General features: G+C 44.6%; 1 protein-coding gene across 17 annotated transcripts in view; it reads right to left on the bottom strand.

The window, feature by feature from the left end:
- SRGAP2 (SLIT-ROBO Rho GTPase activating protein 2) overlaps nucleotides 1-22,420 on the bottom strand; it is a 236,038-nt gene that overhangs the window by 55,793 nt on the left and 157,825 nt on the right. For 9 of the 17 annotated variants that reach the window (XR_012001778.1, XR_012001779.1, XR_012001780.1 and 6 more), the window contains exons 6-10: nucleotides 15,233-15,448; nucleotides 14,507-14,635; nucleotides 6,295-6,519; nucleotides 2,438-2,539; nucleotides 1,224-1,421 (exon numbers count right to left, since the gene is read on the bottom strand). Coding sequence is in view for 9 of the 17 variants with exons in the window: in XM_072759457.1 (XP_072615558.1) it covers nucleotides 1,224-1,421; nucleotides 2,438-2,539; nucleotides 6,295-6,519; nucleotides 14,507-14,635; nucleotides 15,233-15,448 (870 nt within the window). In the remaining 8 variants the exon portion in view is untranslated. The remainder of the gene's footprint in view (nucleotides 1-1,223; nucleotides 1,422-2,437; nucleotides 2,540-6,294; nucleotides 6,520-14,506; nucleotides 14,636-15,232; nucleotides 15,449-22,420) is intronic. The other 8 variants (XR_012001782.1, XR_012001783.1, XR_012001784.1 and 5 more) reach the window with 1 other exon arrangement.

The raw sequence follows: 22,420 nt of genomic DNA, 5'->3' as shown, positions 1-22,420 counted from the left end.
AGTATAAATACTTATATTCACATAGATGTTTGTGTATGCAGAGGAAAAAAAACAAGAAAGGGAATACACCCTAACATTGTCATCTCAAGGTAGTGCAATTATGAATGATTCTTATTTTCTTCCCTTTTGTTTCTAAATTTATAACATATGCATGTTTTGATTCCTATAACAAGAAAAAAGTTATTTTAAAAATAATACTGTTAAGTCACTCCTTTTCAACAGTCTTCTCCAGGATTAAAAAATAAATCTGAAGAATTCTTAGTTTAAGTTAAAAAACAGATTTCATTTTTTAGAAAAGATAGCAAATCACTAGAGTTCTTAATGGAGAAAGGGCAATGTTCAAAGAAGAATTAAACAAATTATTCTAGTTGGAGGAAAAATTCAATTTACTGCATGCAGACTATGTTTCTTGAGTGAAAAACAAGTTAATCCCTCTCATTCAGAATCAGTATGCATATTCACTAGCTATATTTCATCTCACATCTGCAAATTTAATTTTTCCTTTCTTCGTTGTCAGAAGATGAGAAAATAAATTTTAGTCCCGGCAATAAATCCTACTTGGCAAGCTCAAAATAACTTAATTATTAAAAAGCAGCACCAAAGACTAGCCAGCAACCTTCCACAGGACTGTTAACACAACTTGAAAGAAAATCGGGTCCATTTGTCTAACAGAAGTGGGGGAATACAGTATTTGGAAATTCTCTGCAAACCAATGATGCTGCATTATTACCTGTCCTCTTGAATTTTAGTTATAATTACAAAAGGTAATTTCCCATCAACAAAAATTATAAAATGCTGTCATCGCCTCACCTAGAAGAGACTATGGAGTTTAAAAATAAGACATGCGTTAGCCAGAATATTTGGATGTATCTCCCAAGAACCAAGAAATGAAGATCTCCTTTTATGACTCCCATGGAGAAGGAATTCTTTCAACAGAAGCCTACTAGTGGTTAGAATTCTAAAAGTCTTCCAGGGGAAGGAAAAAAAAATAAAGAAAAGACTATCTTCCTAGTAGTGTTCTTGAGAGCATCTTTCTCTTGGGGGTCTCTTTAGACATATATAACTCAGAGATATCTGTGTCTTAATTTAGGTTGAGGAATGGTCTCTGAATATCCAAATTAAGATATTCAAAGACCGCCCTTGCAACACTTGACAAGGACTCTGGGTTCCAAGTGTCCCTGTATGCTGCGAGTACTCCTCAAGAGCCACTGAACCCCCCTCACCGTGAAATAGAACTGCTCTGTCTCTTGCTGGTTGGCTCTCCTCTTAGCGATGCTGGGCTTGCTCATGAAGGTTTCTGAGACCGTGGACTTGACAGATTCCATAGAGTTGCTGTACTGGAAGCAGTCAGATACATCAAAATCCTCAACAGTCACAATGTCCTGGATGGTCTGCAGAGTGGCTTCCATTGTTTTCTTTACCTGCCACGACAAGGGCCAACATAATGTGTGAGTGGTGGGCTGCAGAGGAGCAGGTACCGGAGAAGCCTGGAGATGTGGGACAGGAGTGGCTGGAGGGGAACGGAGGAGCTGCTGCTGAAGACAGGGCTCTGCTGCCAGTTGGCTGGTGCCTGGTGAGTGACAACCATCACCTGGACTCTGTGTTACAATGCCACTGTCCAGCGAGGACCTAAAAACCACCCCTCTTCATGCTATTTATTTGACCCAGCTCTTTTATTTAATGTCTACTTTTTAAGTTTAATATTAGCTCTTGCCCATAAGGAAGTGCTAAGAGAGTAAAACAAATCCAAACTGACCTCATGATGCAAAGAGCTTGTTAAAATGTGAGATGGGCCTCATCCCATAATGCCCCACAATCTGCGCTTCAACAAATCAGGGGACTTGTTTCCCCATTCACAAACTAAGTGACTCACCCCCAGGCCTTCCTGATCTTCCTGGGAAATGTAAGACCGATTGAGATGCCAGGTAAGAAGTCATGTGAGCACAAAAGAAAGAAGTTGGATAATTAATCATGCTGCCCTTTTGAACTAGTTGTTGACAGCAAGCACACCAGGCCCAGAAGAAAGTCTTCATTTTCTAAGAGGATGGAGATGTTTTAAGTGTCAAAGTCAAAGGCCTCTGTTTGTTTGAAAATGCTGGAAAAAACCAGGCATGAGGGGGTGGTTTCAGAGACACAATATTGTTCACACAGCTGCCAAGTGCCATTTTGATTAAATGTGTAGAGGGAGGAAAAAAAGCATTTTGCAAAAGCTCAAAATAGAGCTCAACCTTTGGCAATGCAAGAGCAACTTCCTGGAGTTCAAGGGCAGGATGTAGAAGAGGGGGAAAATCCAAGGCTACATTTGGCTAGGAAATATTTGCAGCAGCCCGGACATTCTCTGCATGCTCCTTCCACCTGCTCCCAGATGGGCAGCAAGAAAGAGGTTGAACAGGGAAACACGGAGGGTCGCTCCAAGTCTCCTAAGCAGGAAACTCACCTCTTCGTTCTCAATCTTCAGGGTGGATAGGCGAGACTGCAGTTGCTGGCATCTCTGTACCAGCTCACTCTGGACAGGCTGCTGGGCGCAGAGCTGGGAAGCCTGCCAAAAGAAAGCAACACCAGGTCAGGAAGAGGACACGGTTCTTCTGGCGGTTCCAGAGTCCCATTACTACTAATAAAAGTACTCGTGTTCAAGTTGTCAGCCTCACAGTTTCTGTGTGAAAATAAAAATCCAAAGGCAAATTGTGTGAACTTCTTCCAGGACTCACCAGCACAAAGAGGGAACAAGGAGTGGGACCTGTGTGGAAAGACCAGGTCTCTCCACTTGGGGCCGATCCCGAGGCTGGTGCTTGGCAGGGTCTGCAGCTCTGTGGAAGCCAGTGTTAGGCCAGAGAAAGGTGCCTTGGGCAGCCCCGGCTCCACACACACAATGCTTTGGCAGTGAGGATTTCCTGCTAGAAGTCCGAATGGCCACCTCTCCAGCCCCTCCTTCATCTCCCTTCATGCACCAGAGCGAAACCAGGAGAGAAGTGGGTCAGGAGGCTAGCCTGCCGCTGTTGGCAGCCAGAATGTGTTTATAAATCTGGGCCATGCATGAGAGCTCTGACTCAACGAGAGAAAGTAAAGCCAGGAATGAGTCCACAGGCTGTGCTAGAAGGCCCCGGAGGGCACAGAATCTGGTGGGACCTGGCACTTTCAAAGAGCCATCCTTTTGCCCAAGGCTTACACCAGATCTGTATGGGAAAGGCGTCTGCCCCTCCCCGAAGGACCATTGTCAATAGGCTTCAGCCTCCATGCAAAGATGGTTGAGCTACTGTCTCTGGGTGGCAGCATGGCTATGGCATGGGCACGAGGTCACCCACTAAAATTAATAAAATTATCAAAACATTCTACGTCCTGAGAAAACAAATGAACAAAAATCTATCCTAGTCCCCAGGATGACAGATGAGGAACAGAAGGCTGGCAGATTAGGAAGCAGGACCCACATGGACGCAGCTCCTGTCACCTTGCCACCATGTGTCCCTTAGCCTCTTGTCTGAAGAGAGACATCTGGATAGAACTGGCCCCCTTCTTCCTCAGCAATGAGTGGGCACATTCACATGCCCACAGACTGTTCTCTTGCTTAGAAGACAAAACCTCTCTTCAAATGGAGGGGGCTGGGACTTGACCTTTCCCTCCATTGGCTTTTAAGCTCCAAACTGACTTGACCTCCTCCCCCAGCTGAGGGGCTGGCTTGAGCCAGCTCTCAGATCTGAAGAGAGCTGACTTCACTCTGGCTCTTGGATAAGCAGACACAATGGAGAAAGCTCAGTGGCCAGGATGGGTTAGAGCCAAGAGTGAAACTCTCTGGCTGCCTGATGTCACTGGTCAGGCATCCAGAGCCCCACAAGCCTCTGGGGGCACCAAGAGTAGAGCCAAGCACCTCCTCCTAGTACATCTGAGAGTGTTTGGCATCAACTCATGTGCTGAGCACCCCAGAACATCAGGCAGTGTGGGGTCTTGGCCAATTTCAGGGCTTCCGGTCAAAATGCTACCCGAACCTTGGCCCTCGTCCAAGGACTTCCAGGCAGCTCCCTCTTGTTGCCTCCACGGTCTACAGGCAGCCCACACTCGTGGGGACAGACTGGCTGTGAGGACCAAGAAAAACTCGCCTTCTCATCTTTTTATTTTTGACCCCTAGGAAGGCTAGGCCAGAATGCAGAACCTTTGCAAGAGCTAGGGCCGACCCCAGCCCCTGCCTGGCTCAGCCACTGATCAGCTGTATCACACAAAGGGAGGACCCAGGCAGAAGAGTGAACTATTGATGTTAAAGTAACCAGACCTAGCAGGGAGGTCTCAGAGAGGGAAAAATGACCTCCATGCCTGTGCCTTTAAGAAGCAGCAGGGCTGTGCTTCAAGCTTTGGCAGAGGTCCTCTACCGGGGTGCAAGGTAATACATTCCAGCTGTGCTCCACAGTATGAAACTAAGGCACTGACAGGGCTACGAGGGGGCCTAAGCACCCAGCATTTGGATTCTCCCTTTATGGAGACAAGCTGTTTGGCTCAGAGGGCAACTCAGTCAACACCAGAAAATGTATCACTCTGCTCAGCTGGTCCTCAAGTTCCACTGATTCTTGGGAAGGAATGTCAGTGGCAGCTGGAGAAGGGGACTGGAAGACAAGTTGGACCAGAAGCCAGGGCAGGTGAGGAATGGGGCTTCCTGGGGCTCGGTGACATTCCCCCCAACTGCACACACTGCCATTTCACTTCCCCATCTGTTCAGACACTGACATTTCCTTAGTCACAGAAATGGAAACAAACTATACATGGTTTGGTTTTCCCTGAGGAGAGGAAAGAAATCATCTCCACGTTCTTGTCTTTAGGATAGATATGTCCCACTCTCTGTTATGGCTTATTGATGACAGCAAATCCTCTAGTTAGACTATAATAGTTATCATTTTAGAATAGGGTTTTTTCTAAAAAGCATCTAGATACTAATCCTAATGAAAACACCATTCCCTTGTTGAGAGGACATAGTTATTTTTCAGCCACCTAGCATCCCTTCCTCCTTCTCCTGGTGACTTTGGCCTGACTGTCCTTGGTGGAACCTCCTACCCCACAATCCAAGTGGTGTATTTTGGATGAGGCTCTCCACAAACCTGGGATGGAACATGTGACTTAGGCTTAAGCCAACCAGCCAACTGCAGCCAGACACAATAACTAGCTCAGTGCTAAACATAGCAGCCAGTCAGAACGAAGAAGACACAATGAGAATTTTGTGGGGGCTTCTAGAAGGGAAGCAGATACTCCTTCCATTGGATTTGGACCTATAAGAAATCAGGCTGGAAATACAGTCACCTTGCCCTTATGGGATAAGAGCCTACCTGAGAATAGAGCCAAGATACAAGATGTGAAGCAGAGAGAGAGAGAGAAAAAAAAAAGGCAAAAAAACCAAAAACCCGAGTCTTGATAAATCCCCACTCCTAAATCCAACCACACCTGAAGATCCATCTATTTCTATTATGTAAGCCTATACATTCTCCTCCCAATTTCATCTGAAGGTTAAAGGCTAGCTCCTACTGGCAGGAATCAGGGTCACTCTGATTTGCATGCACAGCCACTCCAAGTGGAACCAAATATTCAGAGCAATGAAACCCAAAGAGCTTCTTGTTCCTCTCACTTTGTTCAGATCCTTCTTGTTTTAGTCTCGGAGGTTCAACATTCAAAACAGGGCCCCCATGTTCTTGTTCCCTAGCCTGGGCAGACAGCATCAGGCCTCTGGGATGACATCTTAGCTCCTGTCTTATCTGTAGGTGCCCATTCTTTTTTGTTCAATATGCCAGCAGAGCTATACCCCTTATTGCAATCTTCTAAACTCAAGAGAATAAGATCCTTCAGATCTCTGCCAAGTGACATAAGATCACATCACTTCTGCCCACTTGGCTCTCCCTCCCCATCAAAAGCCTTGAGTATCTGGTTGCATCTCAGCTCTTCTTCCAGACTCACCATTTGGAGGCCTCCTCCAAATCCTTCCCCCTTCCCATACTGAACTGTTAGTTTTTATACACCTATTGTTTTCCACCTCCTCTGATCCTGCTGGACTCTCTGGGGGCCCCACTCTATGAATATCTGGAACTCTCTCTCAACTCCCCAGACTGGAAGCTCCCAGAGGGCCCTAATCCCCACCTTCTACAGTTAAGCCCAGCAGCCACTCAGTAGCTCTTTGCCAAATGGGTGGAATGCTCCTCACTCAGCTGAAAGTAAGCCAGCCCCAGGCTTTCCTCTCCCCAGAATAACAAGGCCTTAGTGTAGTGAATCCAGACACAAGTGAGCTCAAGCCCTGGAGGGGGTGTGCTGATGGGAAGGAGGCCTCACCATGTCCCCCATGTGGGGCTGGAATTCAAACTTCATAGGTGGGCAGAAGACATTGTTGTACATCTCCATGAGGCGCTGCTTGTCACTGGTGGCATCCAGATTCTCGACAGCATTCTCGATGGCATCCAGACCCTCGTGCTTTGACTGCTCCAGATTCAATTCAGCAGAGAGGAAGGTACGTAGTGCCCGGTTCAGGCTAGCATGGTAGCCCAAGTCACAACACTGCTGTGGGACGGAGAAGACATGTGAGCAAACCATGGACAATCTCACAGCTGGGCAGAAAGGGAGTGTGGCCCCCAGGGCAGCTCAGACCATGTCAGCAGGACTGGCTGTGCAGCCGGAACAAGGCTGACATTCTGACTTCCAAGATCCAGGTGAAATTTCTGGTTTCCATTCCCAGTTCAATGGTAGACACACCTCAGAGGGCTATGGGCTGGTTGAAAGGAAGAGGACTCAACAGAACAGGACATTATTTCATCATGTGCTGCCCAGGGCTATTCCGTAAACATGAGAAAAGCTAAGGGTTCAAGGGAACCCTCTTCCACTTCAGGGGTTTCTCTGTGGATACCATTTTAACAAAATACAACCATGAAAATACAGCCTGCCACTCCCTGAAGGTCATTGTGGTCAAGTCACTACCTATGAACCAAACCAGGCCATTTCACCATTCCAGGCTCACAGTGCACAAGTGTCGCAAGAGCAGCTGGTTTACACAAACACTGAACTTTAGTGGGAGAAGTGAATGGGGATCAGACTCTGTCGTCCATTGTCACCCCCACCAGTTCCTGACATTCAAGGACAGGCCTTCGCTCCAGACTTGGATTTCTGCACTAAAGCTCCTGCCCGACAGAAACAGCATTTATAAGACCAAACATTTCTAAGTGTCAGTCTTACTGGGAAAACTCAGATCATGTCAAGGATCCTGATTTTCTAAAGCAAACTGGGGAGGGTGGTGTATGAGAGAGGCAATATTATAAAAAAAAAAGCACTGAACAGGAAGTCAAGCAACCTTGGAAAAGCCACTCCCCAACCCTGAACCTATATCCTCAGCTGTCAAATGAACAGATCTGGCCAGGTCAGTGGTCTACAAGCCGTGGATCAGAGCTGTACAGTTCAATGCCACCGCTCAGGCTGCTCTTGAGAAGGGGGTAAAAGGAAGCAACCAGTAGGACTTGGGAGCCCTTCTCTCTGGTTCAACCAAATCAGCTCTGCTCTTTTGTCTACTTAATACATTGGGATTCTATGTAAGGTCTGGTTTGAAGAAAGAATTCTGCTAGAGAAAAAGCCTGAAAATACATGGACTAATTATAATCCCCAAGGCCATCTTCAGCAATGGCACTCTAAAATCTTATGATAATATTCCCCATCTCTCCCAAAGAATCCTGAGACTCAAATTCCTTTGTCATCCATTATCCCTTCTATTGCTTAAGCAGCTTTGAGATCCAGAACCTGAGAAGAAACATCAGAGAAGAATCCATGCATAGAGTAAGACCATCTGCCTGACTGCTGTTTCAGTCTATAGGCAGGCATCAAATTAACTTCCCCAGCCCTTCCCCCCATTATGTTCACGTTGGGAGCAGCCATGATTGGGGAAGAAAAAGCATGTGATGTGTGCTTTTCCTCCCAGCATCCCACAAGAAGCTCAGTGACACAGCGCCTGTCAGGCTGGGCTCTGGGTCAATGCCAACAAGCTCTGGCAGGTGCCTGGCTGCAGCGCAAGAACAGCAGTTACAGCTGAACTAGGGGCAGAGGATGGAAAGACATTAAATTCAGTTGGGATAGAAGAGCAAATGGAAGAAAGACAAAAGCAGCTGATTGGGAGACTTCATGTGCAGAGGCCCTTTCTCCTCTGAAAGACACTGCTGGTCTAGCCAGGCTGCCCTTGAACCTGCAAACCTTCCTGACTAGCTCTATGCAGATGCTGATGATGAAACTGGATGCCTGTGAATCTGTGAACAGAAGTAACATGGCCTACAGGGCTGAGCAAGTAGGGAGCTTTTGAGTGCAGAAGAGAATTAGGGGGAGGCGGGGTGCCTCTCATCATCTTTACATATTTTTGGTGACTCCACTTTCCTCTTCATTCTCTCTACCTCTACCCTGATTCATACCCTTTTCTACACCAGCGCTGTCTGCTTCACTGTCTTCAAAAATGGCTTTTGTTATGCCACTTGCCAGCTAAAAAACTTACAAAAGCCTTCAGTTTTTTCTTCTCTTTCTTTTTTTAAGATTTTTTTTTAAAAAAAGTTATTCATTTGAGAGAGAGGGAAATTGAGCAAGACCATGAGCGGGGGTGGGGAGTGGGGGTGGGGAGCAGAAGGAGAGAGAGAAGCAGACTCCCTGCTGGGCAGAGAGCCAGACACGGGGCAAGACCCTAGGACCCCGAGATCATGACCTGAGCCAAAGGCAGATACTTCACCTTCACCGATTGAGCCACCCAGGTGCCCAGCTTAGTTTTTTTCTAAAGTGAAGTCACTTGTTGGCATTGACCTTCCTCATTTTGGAAATTTAAAAACACCTAGACTTTACTAAGTGTGCGTACTGTATACCTGATGTGCACTAAGTGCTTTATGGACATTCTGCATCTGAATCCTCATAATAACTCTAGTGAGGTTGGTATTATCTTACTTTCTCAGACTAGAAAGTTGAGGCTTCGTGAAGTTAAGCAAGGTCAACAGCCAGAACAAATTATAATCTGCCTTGCAGTCTGACCATCCACATCATCTCCCCTCTATTCCATTCCTTAGCCTCTTCTGCTCTAACCAATGACATGATCCTGCTTAGGGTAGAGAATGGGAAAACAGCAGGCCTCAGGCCTCAAATCAGCTGCACGACCACAAGCAAGCCATTTAACTCCCCTTGGCCTCCAAGGGGAACAACAGCAGTCTCACGGATCATAGTGAGGCTGAAAAAAGGCAATGTATTTACATACGTTTGGCATCATGCAGATACTTCCACATCAACCACCAAGATCCCCAAATCCACTAACCTCTGCCCTTTCCCCAGCATTCTCCTTTTTTACATATTTTCCACTCTTCTTACTTGTTGGAAATGGACCCAATCTTCAAAATCCAAACCTAATTCCCAGCCTCTGGGAAGCCAGCCAGCCCTGCAACCCTGGCATCTATTAACCTTGGCCTCTACTCAGGGCCAAAGCACACCAGCCCTCATGTGACAGCAAACACACTGCCTCACTCTGAGATTTGCCATTTCCTATCACACCAAGCAGAAGACAAGCCTCAAAGAGGGCCTGGCCAGTGTCATTCCTCCTTCGTATCCCTCACCAAGAAGCCTTGCTCATAGTAGGCATTTAATACACATCAATTGATTTTAGCCTCTTAGGAAATAACCCATTTAGGCTGAATACCAATCTAAGTCATGTGGGTAGACATGGCCACTGGAAGCCCCTTATATCGCTCAGTCCTGCCTCACTGATACAATTGTTCTGTAGCTTCTCTGTGCCAGTGAGTGAAGGTCTGCCTCACAATGTGCCGTCTGGCTCCTTTCTGCCTCCAGCCAACCAGGGAGACTTGGAATTGGTTTTACAGAGCCTTGGCTATCCACAAATCTCTGTGAGTGCGACAGCCAGAAACTGAGGCCTTAGCAAAGAAGCAATTTCTGGCAAGGTTAGGTAAACGAGATTTGAATATTTCATCTCTGTTCCCAGGAGAATCCCAGTGAGTAGAGGCAGCACATTATTTTCCTCACAATGGGGACAAAGTATGCTTTTGGTGGCTTCTGATGAGTTCTGTGGCCACGCTGAGCTCCCCTGGCCATTTCTGGGTTATATAAATGTTTGATGAAAACTCTCTCAGGGGAAATCAAATTTTTATAAGAATTTAATGATAGCCCATCCAGATGTGTGATGACTTGAGTTGACAGCTCATTAACCCTTTACTGGTTCACGTCCTCACGAAGAGACTCTAGAGAAGGCCTAGGGAAAAAAATGGGTATTTCATAATATCCACTTCTAGTTCACACAGAAGAGAAAAATAAATGCCCTTTATAAAATTTCCTGTGAAGAAGGCTGAGTTCCCTCATGTCCAACTTGGGTGCACAAGGTGTCACAGACTCTCTCTACCCATGTATGTAGCCTTCACAAACCTCCAGCTATGCATGAGCACAATGCCCTGTTCTTCAGTAATCCATCTGCTCCTGGGTTGGGAAAGCCACAGGAGTACGGGGGAGGAAAGCCACATTCCAATGAGCCTACAGTTCTTAGACTCCATCAAGTCAGCTCAGAATGTCTTTTTGGCCTGAAGTCAAAGTTTCTCTGGTGTGTGTTAGATGTTTCGTGTGGGTTTCTACAGTCTAAGTTTAAATCTTATTATCTTATAAAATGAAGTCAAAGGGTAGTCCTTGTGTCCGTGCAATGGTGTCGATAAAAATAACTTCCTTTGACTTATCCTCAATGCCCTCAGCACACATTGCGCTTCCGCACCAGGAGGAAGGAGGCAGCATGGTTCATGTAACATGGATGGCGACAGACTGGCACAAGACTCATCCTACGTCATAAAGCAAGTTCTGAATACTGTCAAGATCAGAAAGGCAAGGTACCCAGGCTCCCCACTCCCGCCCTACCGATTGGTTTGCTGCCAAAGTGTTCTTTGGGCCATTTTTATTGCCTGGGTCATTTAGAAAACTACTGATACACAGACAAGCAGTGGCGATGCTCAAAAACATCACGCTGGATAAAAAGGGGGCCAGGTATGAAAAGTATATACTATAAAATCCCATCTTTACAAAGTTCTACAATAGGCAAAACTAATTTATGGTGAAAGAAATCAGAACAGTGGTTGCCTTGGGGTAAGGGACTGAGTGGGAAGAAAATAGAGGAACTTTTTGAGGTAACGGAAATGTTCTCTATTTTGATGGACATGTAGGTTACCAGGGTGCTGGAATTTATCAAAACTCTTGAAACTATTAACACTTAAGTTCAAGCAGTGTATATAAATTATATCTGCAGGTAGTATTAAAAGGCATGAAAAGGGGGAAAAAATCTTGCCTTACGAAATCACGTTCTTCCTCTTCCTTCTATTCCTTTCTTCCTTCAATGAATTATACTATGTGCTCAGCTATGTATTAAGCACTGTGCATGTTTTTTAAAAAAAGAATATCTTAATATATAAAGTTTTTTTAAAGATTTTATTTATTTATTCATGAGAGACACAGAGAGAAAGAGGCAGAGACATAGGCAGGAGGAGAAGCAGGCTCCATGCAGGGAGTCTGATGTGCGACTCAATCCTGGGACTCCAGGGTCACGCCCTGAGCTAAAGGCAGACACTCAACTACTGAGTCACCCAGGCATCCCAATATATAAAGTTTAAAATATATATATATTTATCTCTGGAGTTTACAGAGACTAAGAGACATTCCTCTGTTCTTAGTGCAGGGACTCAAACTTTTTTTGACTTCTAACTCACAGTAAGAAATACATCTTGTCATACACACACACACACACACACACACACACACACACATCCCTAACATAACAATTTCACAAAATAAAATTTAATCTTACTAGTATGATGTAATCACATATTTTATTTTCTTTCCTATTCTATTCTAATCCCTTCATTAAAAAAATAAGTCAAACTCATAAAAGTGATTTCATGACTCCCCCTGATGGATCATGACCTATAGTTTGAAGAACACTGTCCTGGGGCCCCTTGGGCTTACCTTTAACGTTGCAATTAGCCAGTTACGTAGAAAATATCATACAATGTCTATGAATACCTCTAGGGCAAAAATTATTTTATACCTTTTGTACCCTTGATGCTAAGCAGATAGCCTCATTCCAAATAAATATTTACTTAGCCGAATAATGTTACCAGCTTAAAAAAAAAAAAGAGTAATGAATCTGTCCTCACCTTAGGAAAAATAAAAACAAAACAAACAACAAACAAAACAAAAGCAACTTACTGAGAGGCCTGGAATGGTGCCAACCCAGACTTGCTCACAGTAGCCTACACCCACACCCTGAGTGTTAAGGAGGCTGGCAGGCTGCTTTTTCATGAGACCCATACCACATCCCATGAAGACAGGCTCTTTTTTTTTTTTTTAATTTTTTATTTATTATAGTCACAGAGAGAGAGAGAGAGGCAGAGACACAGGCAGATGGAGAAGCAGGCTCCATGCACCGGGAGCCCCACGTGGAACTCGATCCCGGGTCTCCAGGATCACGCCCTGGGCCAAAAGCAGGCGCTAAACCGCTGCGCCACCCAGGGATAACCGCTGCGCCACCCAGGGATCCCGAAGACAGGCTCTTAACACACCTTTCTTATTCTTCTTCTTTAAAGTGAGAATAAGTAGCAAAATAGCTTGTTTCTTAGACATTTCAAAACACCTACTCACATCTGATGGAGGGTCTATGGATTGCCAAGGTCTCTCTCTCACCCCACTCCCAGATCGGCATTTTTGTGAAAGGGGTGAGGAAGTTACCCTGAGGGCAAGAAAGGAAAGGACAAACCAGAGGAAGAGGTGTAATGGACTGCATGACCTAATTTTCTTTTTCAACAAATGTGAGATAAGTAGCAGAAATGGAACATAAGAAAGAACTGATTCTCTTCCTTGTGCTGAGAACAGGTGTCTCTCCCAGTAGCGAAGAACAATTCCCCTCACGAGGAGAAAGGATCCTGTGTAGGTTTCTGACCTCCACTGAAGGACAGTGTTCAGATTGGCATCAACAAGCAAGGAGAACAAAGTGGTGCCTGAACAGGCATCAGGGCTCCACTTACCCAGTAAGGCAATGATACCCGGGGCATGAAGAGGCTGACATCTATTGAATCAAAAATCCCTGGCTCAAGGAACTATTTTAGAAATGTTCCCCAAGCATGTGGAGTCAGATTTCAGTACCAATGATTTAGTCCAATTTTTCTGTTTGCCAGAAAGAAGTGGGGGAGAGGGGAGCAAAGTGAGCAAAACAGTTCAGTGATAAGCCCCATATGACCTGAATCTTAGACCACACACCAAATACTCATGTGTGAAGCGTGGTAGGTTCATTCACTGAGAAACTAAGTTGGGCAAGGGGGCAAGGTCTGGCCAGGAAAGTCCAGTGGCTGCCTGCTAACAGCTAGAGGCAAATAGCAGGCCTCAGAGAGGATACCAGTTCAGGTCCGCCCGAAGCCCTAAAGTAGGGTGGCTGCTGACACAAAGTCAGCTGACTCCAGGCCCCCCACTTTGAAGACTGGAGGGAAGAGCGTACTCTTGCAGCTATAGTCCAGGCTGGCTCAGGCAATGGACCGGCTGGGAGTCTGCAGGTGAGAGAGATTGCAAGGCTGACCCCCAAGGTCAAAGACAAAAAGCATATTCCTTGTGTCTAAGCCATGCAAAACACAGGTGTCTACTCATCTGCTTTTCTCATCATCTTTGGGTCATATGTCAGAAGGCATGGGCCCTATGTCAAGGGCATCCAGCTTCCTACTGACCAGGGCTCTCATTTGCAGTGTAACTGAGGGCAGGTAGGTAACCTTGAGCCTAGATTCCTAATCTTCAAATTGGAGATAGTAACACTGATCCACAGGGTGATGTGATAGTCAAATGAAATAATACTAAGAGATATTAACTATCTAAATATGAGGTATGGCATTTTAGCTCTTTAGCTCTTGCCACTCACTCCTACATGCAAGTGGCTGATCTAAGGAAATATTTCCTGGGAGAGACGTGCGCTACAGTTATGAGCATGGGTTTAATAATCAGACCCAGGGATAAATCTTGGCTCTGTCACTTATTAGCTGATTCTGGATGAGTCATCTAGACTCTGAATTTTAGGGACGCCTGGGTGGCTCAGTGGTTGAGCATCTGCCTTCGGCTAAGGTCGTGATCCTGTGGTCCTGGGATCGAGTCCTGCATCAGGTCCATGCAAGAGCCTGCTTCTCCCTCTGCCTATGTCTCTGCCTCTCTCTCTCTCTGTGTCTCTCATGAATAAATAAATAAAATCTTTAAAAAAAATAAATCAAATAAACTCTGAATTTTAAACTCTAAAAATGGACGAGTGCCTTCCTCTCAGGATCCTAGTAAGAACTGAGTAAGATAAAGTATAAAGGGCTTCACCTGGTATCTGAAACACGGCAAGCCCCTAATGGACCACAGCTACTATCTTCCTAATTCTTCTAAAAACGCTTGAAGATGCCTGAGCAACAGACTAGGGAACATCCGGACAATTCTCCAAAACCAGGAAGAAGATGCCCTTGAGCCCCCAGCTTTAAGCACTTACATCAATAAGGTCAGACAGGTCGTGGATGTAGTACTTGAAGACAGACGCATTGGTTGCCTCCAGAGCCAGTAAGTACTCATTCCGGGCTTTAATGGCCTTCAACTTATTCTCTGTGTACTTGGCTTGGCGCTGAAAAGGGAACAAAAGTTCAATTCTACTTTTTTTTAAAGGGGAGACTGTTCTCTAAAAGATGAAAGTACAGTACATTCGAGAACCACAATTGTACTGCTACTCCCTATGCGCGTCTGCCTTAAATTGGGTTCTAATTCTGTTTAATGAGATTCAAGGGCATAATGTAGATCAATTCAGGAAAGGTTAATGAGGCTCCCTACTTTAGATGCATGTCCCATTTTGATTGTAACTACTAACACCATTCTCCATCCTTGTACCGGACCCGGAAGAAGGCATCACTACATCTGCCCCAGGATACAGGGCACCTGAAGCCAAACCCCAGGTCTGCAGTCCCTCTGCCAGGTATGAGAAAGGTTTCTAATGTTTCTTGTGGATCTGCTACAGGTGAAAAACTTGGAGCCTCCATGCCCATGTTCCTCCAGTACCTAGAATTTCTTCCAGGGCAGATGGCAAAGACTCACGTTTGACCATTAGGCACTAAAGGAACCAGAATTTCTTTGTCCTTCTCTTCATAGCCCCTACTGGAAAACTTCTATTAGCCCTGACTCCCAGAGTGCTCCTCCCTAGCCCCCACAGATGCTGAAACATACACACCTTCTCCTTCATCTTCTCAATCTTCTTCACCGAGCTTCTTCGGACGTGCTTCTCTTCAATGCGGACATTGGATGAGGAGTCAGGGGAGCGTGGGGTCTGCCGGTCTTCCTGCTTTACCGATTTTCCGATTTGCTTCTCCTCCTGCTTCTCTGCCTCCTTTAGCTTGCTCTGAGCACTGATGCTGTCGGCATTGTACATGTGATATGTCTTCATGACCTGCAAGACATCCCCCACCCCCGCCCCCAGAGGTCAAGCCAATGGGGTCAATTCTCTGCTTTACAGACTAACAGATTCAGGGACCTGTCCGACATGAAGCAATATCCTCATGCCCTTAAGGGAAAAATTCTTAAGTGTTTGGTTCAGCAAACATTGTATATTAAAGACCACCCAAAGCACAGGAAAGCAGCATTTGAACTGAGCCAATAAGTCTTACTAAAATGACTTCATGTCTTCCATCACATATTAGTTACTTCTATTTATTAACACCTATAATCATTGCTCTTTCATATCGGCTAAGTAATTTCTATCGCTTTGCCATAACACAACACCAAAGACAAAAGAAACCCCCTCACCACTTGGATCCCAAGAACAAAGCCCTTCCCAGGCAGGGTAGGAACCCTGGGGAGGCCAGCACAGCATGCAGAATAGCCAATCTTTTCAGACCTTTCAGATATAAAATGGGGAAGAAGAAAGGCTCCAAAAGCTCTTTGTGCTGGCCTAGCATTCTAGGGATCCGGTCTGTCTGCTTCAGGTACATTGAACTCACTACAACGACAGCAGCAGCTTTCATTTCTTGAGCATGTAGTATATGCTTGGCTTTGTGTTAAGTGCTATAACATGCAAATACAGCAACCCTGTGATCTAGAAAACAACCTTATGAAGACTGTTAATCCAGCCAACAATTCAGGTAAGAGCCTAAGAAGGAATAAAACCCACATCAGGTGAAACCAGAGTTGCCACAGGAAGGAAGGAATGTTAAAGGAGAGAAATGCAATTTTCAAGTTTCCCACCAAAGCCACTGTTGGGGAGTCCAATCTCTTTTCTTAACAAAGAAGCCTAGAACTTGTGTATATTTCCTCCCAAGCATACTTCCAGCCACATGGTGCCTGCTCTTCCCTGCTGGAGCTCTGTTTCCACACAGGGAGTCTCTAGCTTCTATCTGGGAATTAAAAATGCTGATTACAACTAAGCAAGCTGAAGTGTAAGAGTGCCGATATTTTGATGCTGTGCAATCTCTTTAAGAGGGAGAAAGAGAGTGTGGGATGCATGTATGTGGGGTTGGCTTGCAGACTGAATAACAGTGGGGAGGAGGGGCATAATATTGATAATAATCTCTATCGCTTACTTAGTATGTGCTGTATGTCAGAGGCTTTATGTGTGTCGCCTGATTGAACCCTCACATCAACTCTATGAGACATGTCATTATCTCTACTTTTAAAGATGGGGAAGCCGAGGCTCAAAGGGATTAAACTATCTCACCCAAGGTCACGCAACTAGTAAATGGCAGAATCAGGATTCAAACTCAGGTTTGTCAGACCATAAAGTCCACATTCTGAGCTACTAGGCACCAGTGTCTTCCTCTAAATAGGACCAGAGCCGGGTTAGTTGATAGGAAAGGTTAGGTTTAACCAAGACTAGTTTGAAAAGAGGAACTGGTTTTATCAATGGCTTTGTGTTACAGTGGTGGTCCCAACTGGGGGCTAATCTAGAGACCTTTTTTTTTTTTTTAAGATATTTATTTATTTATTTATTTATTTATTTATTTATTTATTTATGAGAGACACACAGAGAGATTGAGAGAGGCGGAGACACAGGTAGAGGGAGAAGCAGGCTCCACGCAGGGAGCCCAGCGCGGGACTGGATCCCGGGACTCCAGGATCATGCCCTGGGCTGAAGGCAGGCTCTAAATCACTGAGCCACCCAGGGATCCCTTAGAGATCCCTTAAATCCCTTAGGATTTTAATGGTTACAACTTGGGAGCTTGCTCTGGCATCCTGTGGGTAGAGGCCAGGGAGACTGCTAAACAGCCAGTGCACAGGACAGCCCCCATAATAAAGCTGTCTGCCCAAAATGTCCATGGTACCAAGGTTGAGAAACCCTGGGTTAGAGGGACCTTATGGATGTACTAATGCCTTAGAATCAACGAGAGGTAGTGGAAAGAATAAAGAATACTGGGACATTGACAAAGTCAAAGTACATTAGAATTTAGATGTCTCATTTTGGATACAGAATGTTTTAAATCAGCTTCACGTTATTTTCAACCTGACATTATTTCCCGTAAGTATAAGATCAACTCTGTATATTCTCTACAGAGGAGAAGTGATATTTAATACCTGGTACCATTAAAAACCCTTCTAAGTAATTCAAACAGTCCTCCAGATTCCAGGTTGACCAAGAAGTGAAGAAGAGTCATCTGTTATCCAGACTGAAGAAGGGTATTCAGGAGACTACTTTTTTTCTTTTTATCTGAATGTGGATTCAAAAGCTTGAATGAATAGTTATAAAAATGAATGAGTTTTTAAAAAGTGATTTTCCATTTCATGAGGATGCATGATGGATAAAGAAGAAACACTAAGAATGAATATGAGATAAAAAAGGACTCAAAGGAATAATACTCAGAAGACAACAATGAAGTAATAAAAATTAGTGATTTGTGATTTGTATTGCTCCTTTCCACTAAAGAACTCTCTTTAAAAGAGTTACACTACCTCATCTAAAAAAAACCTGAATTCCTAAGGGTAAGCACCTCTTCTGTGTTTTCTTCTCTTCTCCACAGTTGGGAAATGTGTCATGTACATAGTTGGTAGTTTTACAATCAATGTGGTTGCCCAAATGACTTGATGACACCAGGTCTCTCCTCTGTGGAAATATGGAAGAAGTATAGCTAGTATCCTTCAACTCAAGGAAAAACTGAGGTGTCCAGAGGCCAAAGCTTGAATAAGTGATGCCAAAACAATTGGGAGAAATAGAGAAGTCAAAATAGGACTTGGAGAAATATATACATATAGTGAGGCAAATATAAACTAGGGAAAAAATCCAGAAGTTGAAATTCTCAGTTCTACAAAGAGAATTCACTTTACTTCAAAAAATGAAATCTTAATTCATGCCATTAGCTCTGCTCTCTCCCCAAGCCAGACTAAAATAATAGAAAAGAATTTATTATTATTATTATTATTATTATTATTTAGATATAAACTGAGGAAAACAATAAGAATGAAAGCAGCACCTAAAAAGCAGGGAGGTAAGTAGTAAATTATCTACCAAACCCTAAACCAAAGTAGGCAGAGGCAAGAAGCAACCAGCCTTACATCACAGAAGCCCCAAGAGGAACTGGTGGCGGCAGTGGGATGAAGGTGGAGCTAAAACAAGAGAAACTACTGAAAGCCTAAGAATTGTTAGACTCCCAGATCCCATCCCCTCCCCCTCCATTGTGGAGAACTAGAGGCATATTCTTTTATAGAAGGCCTATGGATTGGGACACCAGGCTCAGCTGAGGATAGGGGGTACTGAACTTAGAATAGGAAGATCAACTGAAAATGCTATACTGAATGTTGTGATGGCCCTGGCCCCTTCACAACTCAGGTCACAGACTAGGCAGGAGGTCAGGAGAGCCTTGTCTGGGGAATCTGACTATCCAAGATAAAAGACCTAGACATACTGATATCAGGGCTTCCCTAAGGACACACCAGTCAGATCACCCTACAGTAAAGACCACCGTTGGCACAGAACTTCCAACTAGCTTTTCAATGCCTCCCTTTAAAATATGAAAAGGCAGGGCAGCCCTGGTGGCTCAGTGGTTTAGCACCACCTGCAGCCCAGGGCGTGATCCTGGAGACCCGGGATTGAGTCCCACGTCGGGCTCCCTGCATGGAGCCTGCTTCTCCCTCTGCCTGTGTCTCTCATGAATAAATAAAATCTTTAAAAAAATATGAAAAGGCAGCTAAAGATTACTAAACATTTAAGAAAAATATCTAATATGAAAGGCCAAAACCATTGAGAGGGAACAGAAGGTATACAGAAAGAAGAAACCTTCAAAACCAATGAATAGTATTTCTAGATACATCAATGAAAAACGAAAAGATACTGTATCATGAAATAAGAACAGAATGCAATAAAAGAGGAACATTTAGAGAACAAGAGAGATCTTGGCAATTAAGATTCAATTCAAATATCTCTCTAAGGAGCCCGATTTTATGCCCTTCCTCTGGGAAGACATGTAAATGTTATCACCTCATATTTTACTTGCTGCTTTTGTGTCTCTTCTATTAAAACTAAATGCCTTTAGTTCAGGGACATCTCTTATTTGTCTTCGTATTGCTAGTGCCTAGTGCTGGAGACAAACAGGCAAGCAGAGTGAGGGTACTATTCATTGACATTATTTCAAGAGAGCAGGTGCTAAATAGCAGTCTTCAGCGGCTCCACCAGCAGACAGCTGCTGCACCAGATCAAGGAGCCATATATTCAGGGGGAGTACAGAAGAACAGAACTTCTAGGGCAACAATACCCCAGTGTCACAACACCTCTTCTTTCTTTCTTAATTATAGGGCTTGACTCTTCCTACTTAGCCAATCCATGTGGCTCCCATACTCCCACATACCTTCCTTCCTGTGGGTACTTGCTGGGCTTTTCCAGATACAAACTATGAGTACAAATGAGGCAGAGAATTCCAGAGTTCTTTGTGTGCTCCAACTTCAAAGGCATTTGGGGTCACCAGTTGGAAAATGAAAACCACTTATGCCATGGCCTACTAACTAGCTAGGCTCATTATGGGGGGGGGGGAAACATATGGAAGAGAATGCTCACTTGAGCTGCTCTCTGAATGGCAGCTGTGGGAAGCAGCCCCTTGCACAGAATGCCAAGTCAGGAAAATCAAAGGTCCTTCAGGCATAAAAAAGGAGGGTACAGAGGGGCAGCTGGCCACTTATGGTGTGAGTCTGGGCCTCTTGCCGAAAAGCATCTTTATTTGAGAACACCGAGGCTCTGCCCCTTGGATCATCAAGGTTCAAAAATACTTAAATTATCCCCCTTAGGTAATCAGTCTCCCAAAAAGAAATATTTTGAGCATTAGGGGAGATACAAGCTAAGGAGAGCACCGGACATGGTGGGTTCCTTATATCCTTGGTTCCCTTTATTCCATGCCCACAAATAACTTTTATTGCCCACAGGGTCACTGAAGCAAGAGCCCCTTTTGCTTTCCCAAAAAGTAAATAAGGTAAAACTCCTTATCAAAAGATCTCTGTTGTTCTCTTAGCTCCTCTGAGAGAAGGAGAAAGAACATTCTGCAAGTAGCTTCCCAAAGCCAGCATATAATAGTGCCAAGTTTCTACTTGATGAAATCACCATGTTGAGTGACCAATTATCCTGGCTTACCAAGGGCTTTCCTAGGTGTAGCACTCAAAGTCCCATGCCCTGGAAAACCCTTTAGGTCCTAGGCAAACTGGGACAGTCAGCCACCCTAATGCCATGGTGCCTTACTGAGGCCAGGCCTACACGTACCTCATCCTACAGAAGAAAGAACTCATAATTCTTATCCTCTGAACTTCCAAATGGCCTACAGAATCTGCACACTCACTTGACCGTTAACTACTGTCTGATATTTCAGAAAATGTGATTGGAGATATCAGTGCATGAAGTATATGGGGACCTGGGTCATGGAGGTCACCGCATCCTCCAGGTGTAGCTAGTGGCACATCAGGTGGAATCTGGTGGCCTAGTTTGGTGGACTCCAGTCAACAGACCAGCGCTTTTCAATCTTGGTACTACTGACATTTTAGACAAGATAATTCTTTGTTGTAGGGGGCTATCGCATACATTACAGGATTATAGCTGCATCGTGAACTTTAGTACAGCCCCACCCAGCCATGAAAAAAAAAAAGTGTCTACGGACATTCCTAGATATCCCCTTGGAGGAAAAAGTCACTGTGCTTGAGAATCGCCCTACCAGACCCTTCTGCCTTCCCTGGAACTTGCCAGGGTTCTCTACTCTTTCTTCCCTTCCCATCGCTTACTAGGGAAAAATGTTAAATTTTTCTTTTGGCCTTGGACAGATTAGAAGAGTGTGTATCCAGGGATAAAAGACAGAACACAAGGGAATATACTGGATGGTAACATAATAGCATTGTATGGTGACAAATTGTGGCTGCACTCAGTGAGCACAGCATGCTGTACAGACTTGTTGAATCACTATGTTGTGCCTCCGAAATCAACATAACATTGTGTGGCAACTACACTACAATAAAATAAAACAAAAATAAAAATAAAAGAGTGTATACCAATTTGCCTCATGGCAGAGGACTCCATGCCCAGCCAATTCTCAGCCTGTGTGCCAGGCAGGAAGATTTTAGGCTCTGTGCAGAGCAGGAAAGCACTGGTCAATGTTCGATTGCCTGGAGATTGCAGTCCTAAGAGACAGTTCAGTCCTCTTCAAACCAGAGCAGCAAGTTCCATGGTTTTCCCACAAAGTATACCTTTTCACTTACTTATTTTTTAAAAATCATAGCATATTAGGAGATCTCGGACTCTGAGCAAAGTATGATAGATCCCTGGACACTCTTCTTTTGTGGCTACCTCAAGTCCCACTGCAGAAGTGGCAACTTGGGGTTGAGCAGGTTTGGGGTTTGCTGGTTCTCCATCCTACTCCTCCTCAGAAGGAGCAAGTAGCAGAGGCCCATGATACTTATGAGAAAATAAAAGAATTCATACAATGACTTCCTGTGTCACAGTCTATCTTGGGGAATTCTCTGCCAGGAGAAGGGACTAATAGCTCTTCCTGGTGCCTAGAAGATGCTTGAAAAATAAAATGCAGAAGCAAAGCACTGAAAAGACAAAGGGGTTTAGGAAAACCCATCTAGTCTGTAAATGGTTCACATCAGCATGCTTCTGTTTTTTTGAAAAAGCCTTAACTGCACTTGAAAGAAATGAAAACTTGGGAGTTGAATCAAAGAGTACCATCTATCTACTTGGATTCAGAGCAGAAGAATCACAGAGCAGAAATTCCAAACAAACTGAGTGTCACTGGAGACCAGTCTGATGACTACTCTACCCTATTTGCTTGCTTCATAGTTGCCATGACAAAACAGCCACACCTAGGCTTTTGGACCAAGAACATGGAATTCTCTGATTCCAAATGCCTGTGATGCATGTCACCATGGCCTGTGTTCCTATGAGGGAGGAAAGAAAGAATGGAAG

Source organism: Vulpes vulpes, chromosome 5 (genome assembly GCF_048418805.1).
Source record: "Vulpes vulpes isolate BD-2025 chromosome 5, VulVul3, whole genome shotgun sequence".
NCBI lineage: Eukaryota > Metazoa > Chordata > Mammalia > Carnivora > Canidae > Vulpes > Vulpes vulpes.
The sequence above is the reverse complement of the archived record's forward strand: the minus strand, read 5'-3'. Positions and strand labels throughout refer to the sequence as shown.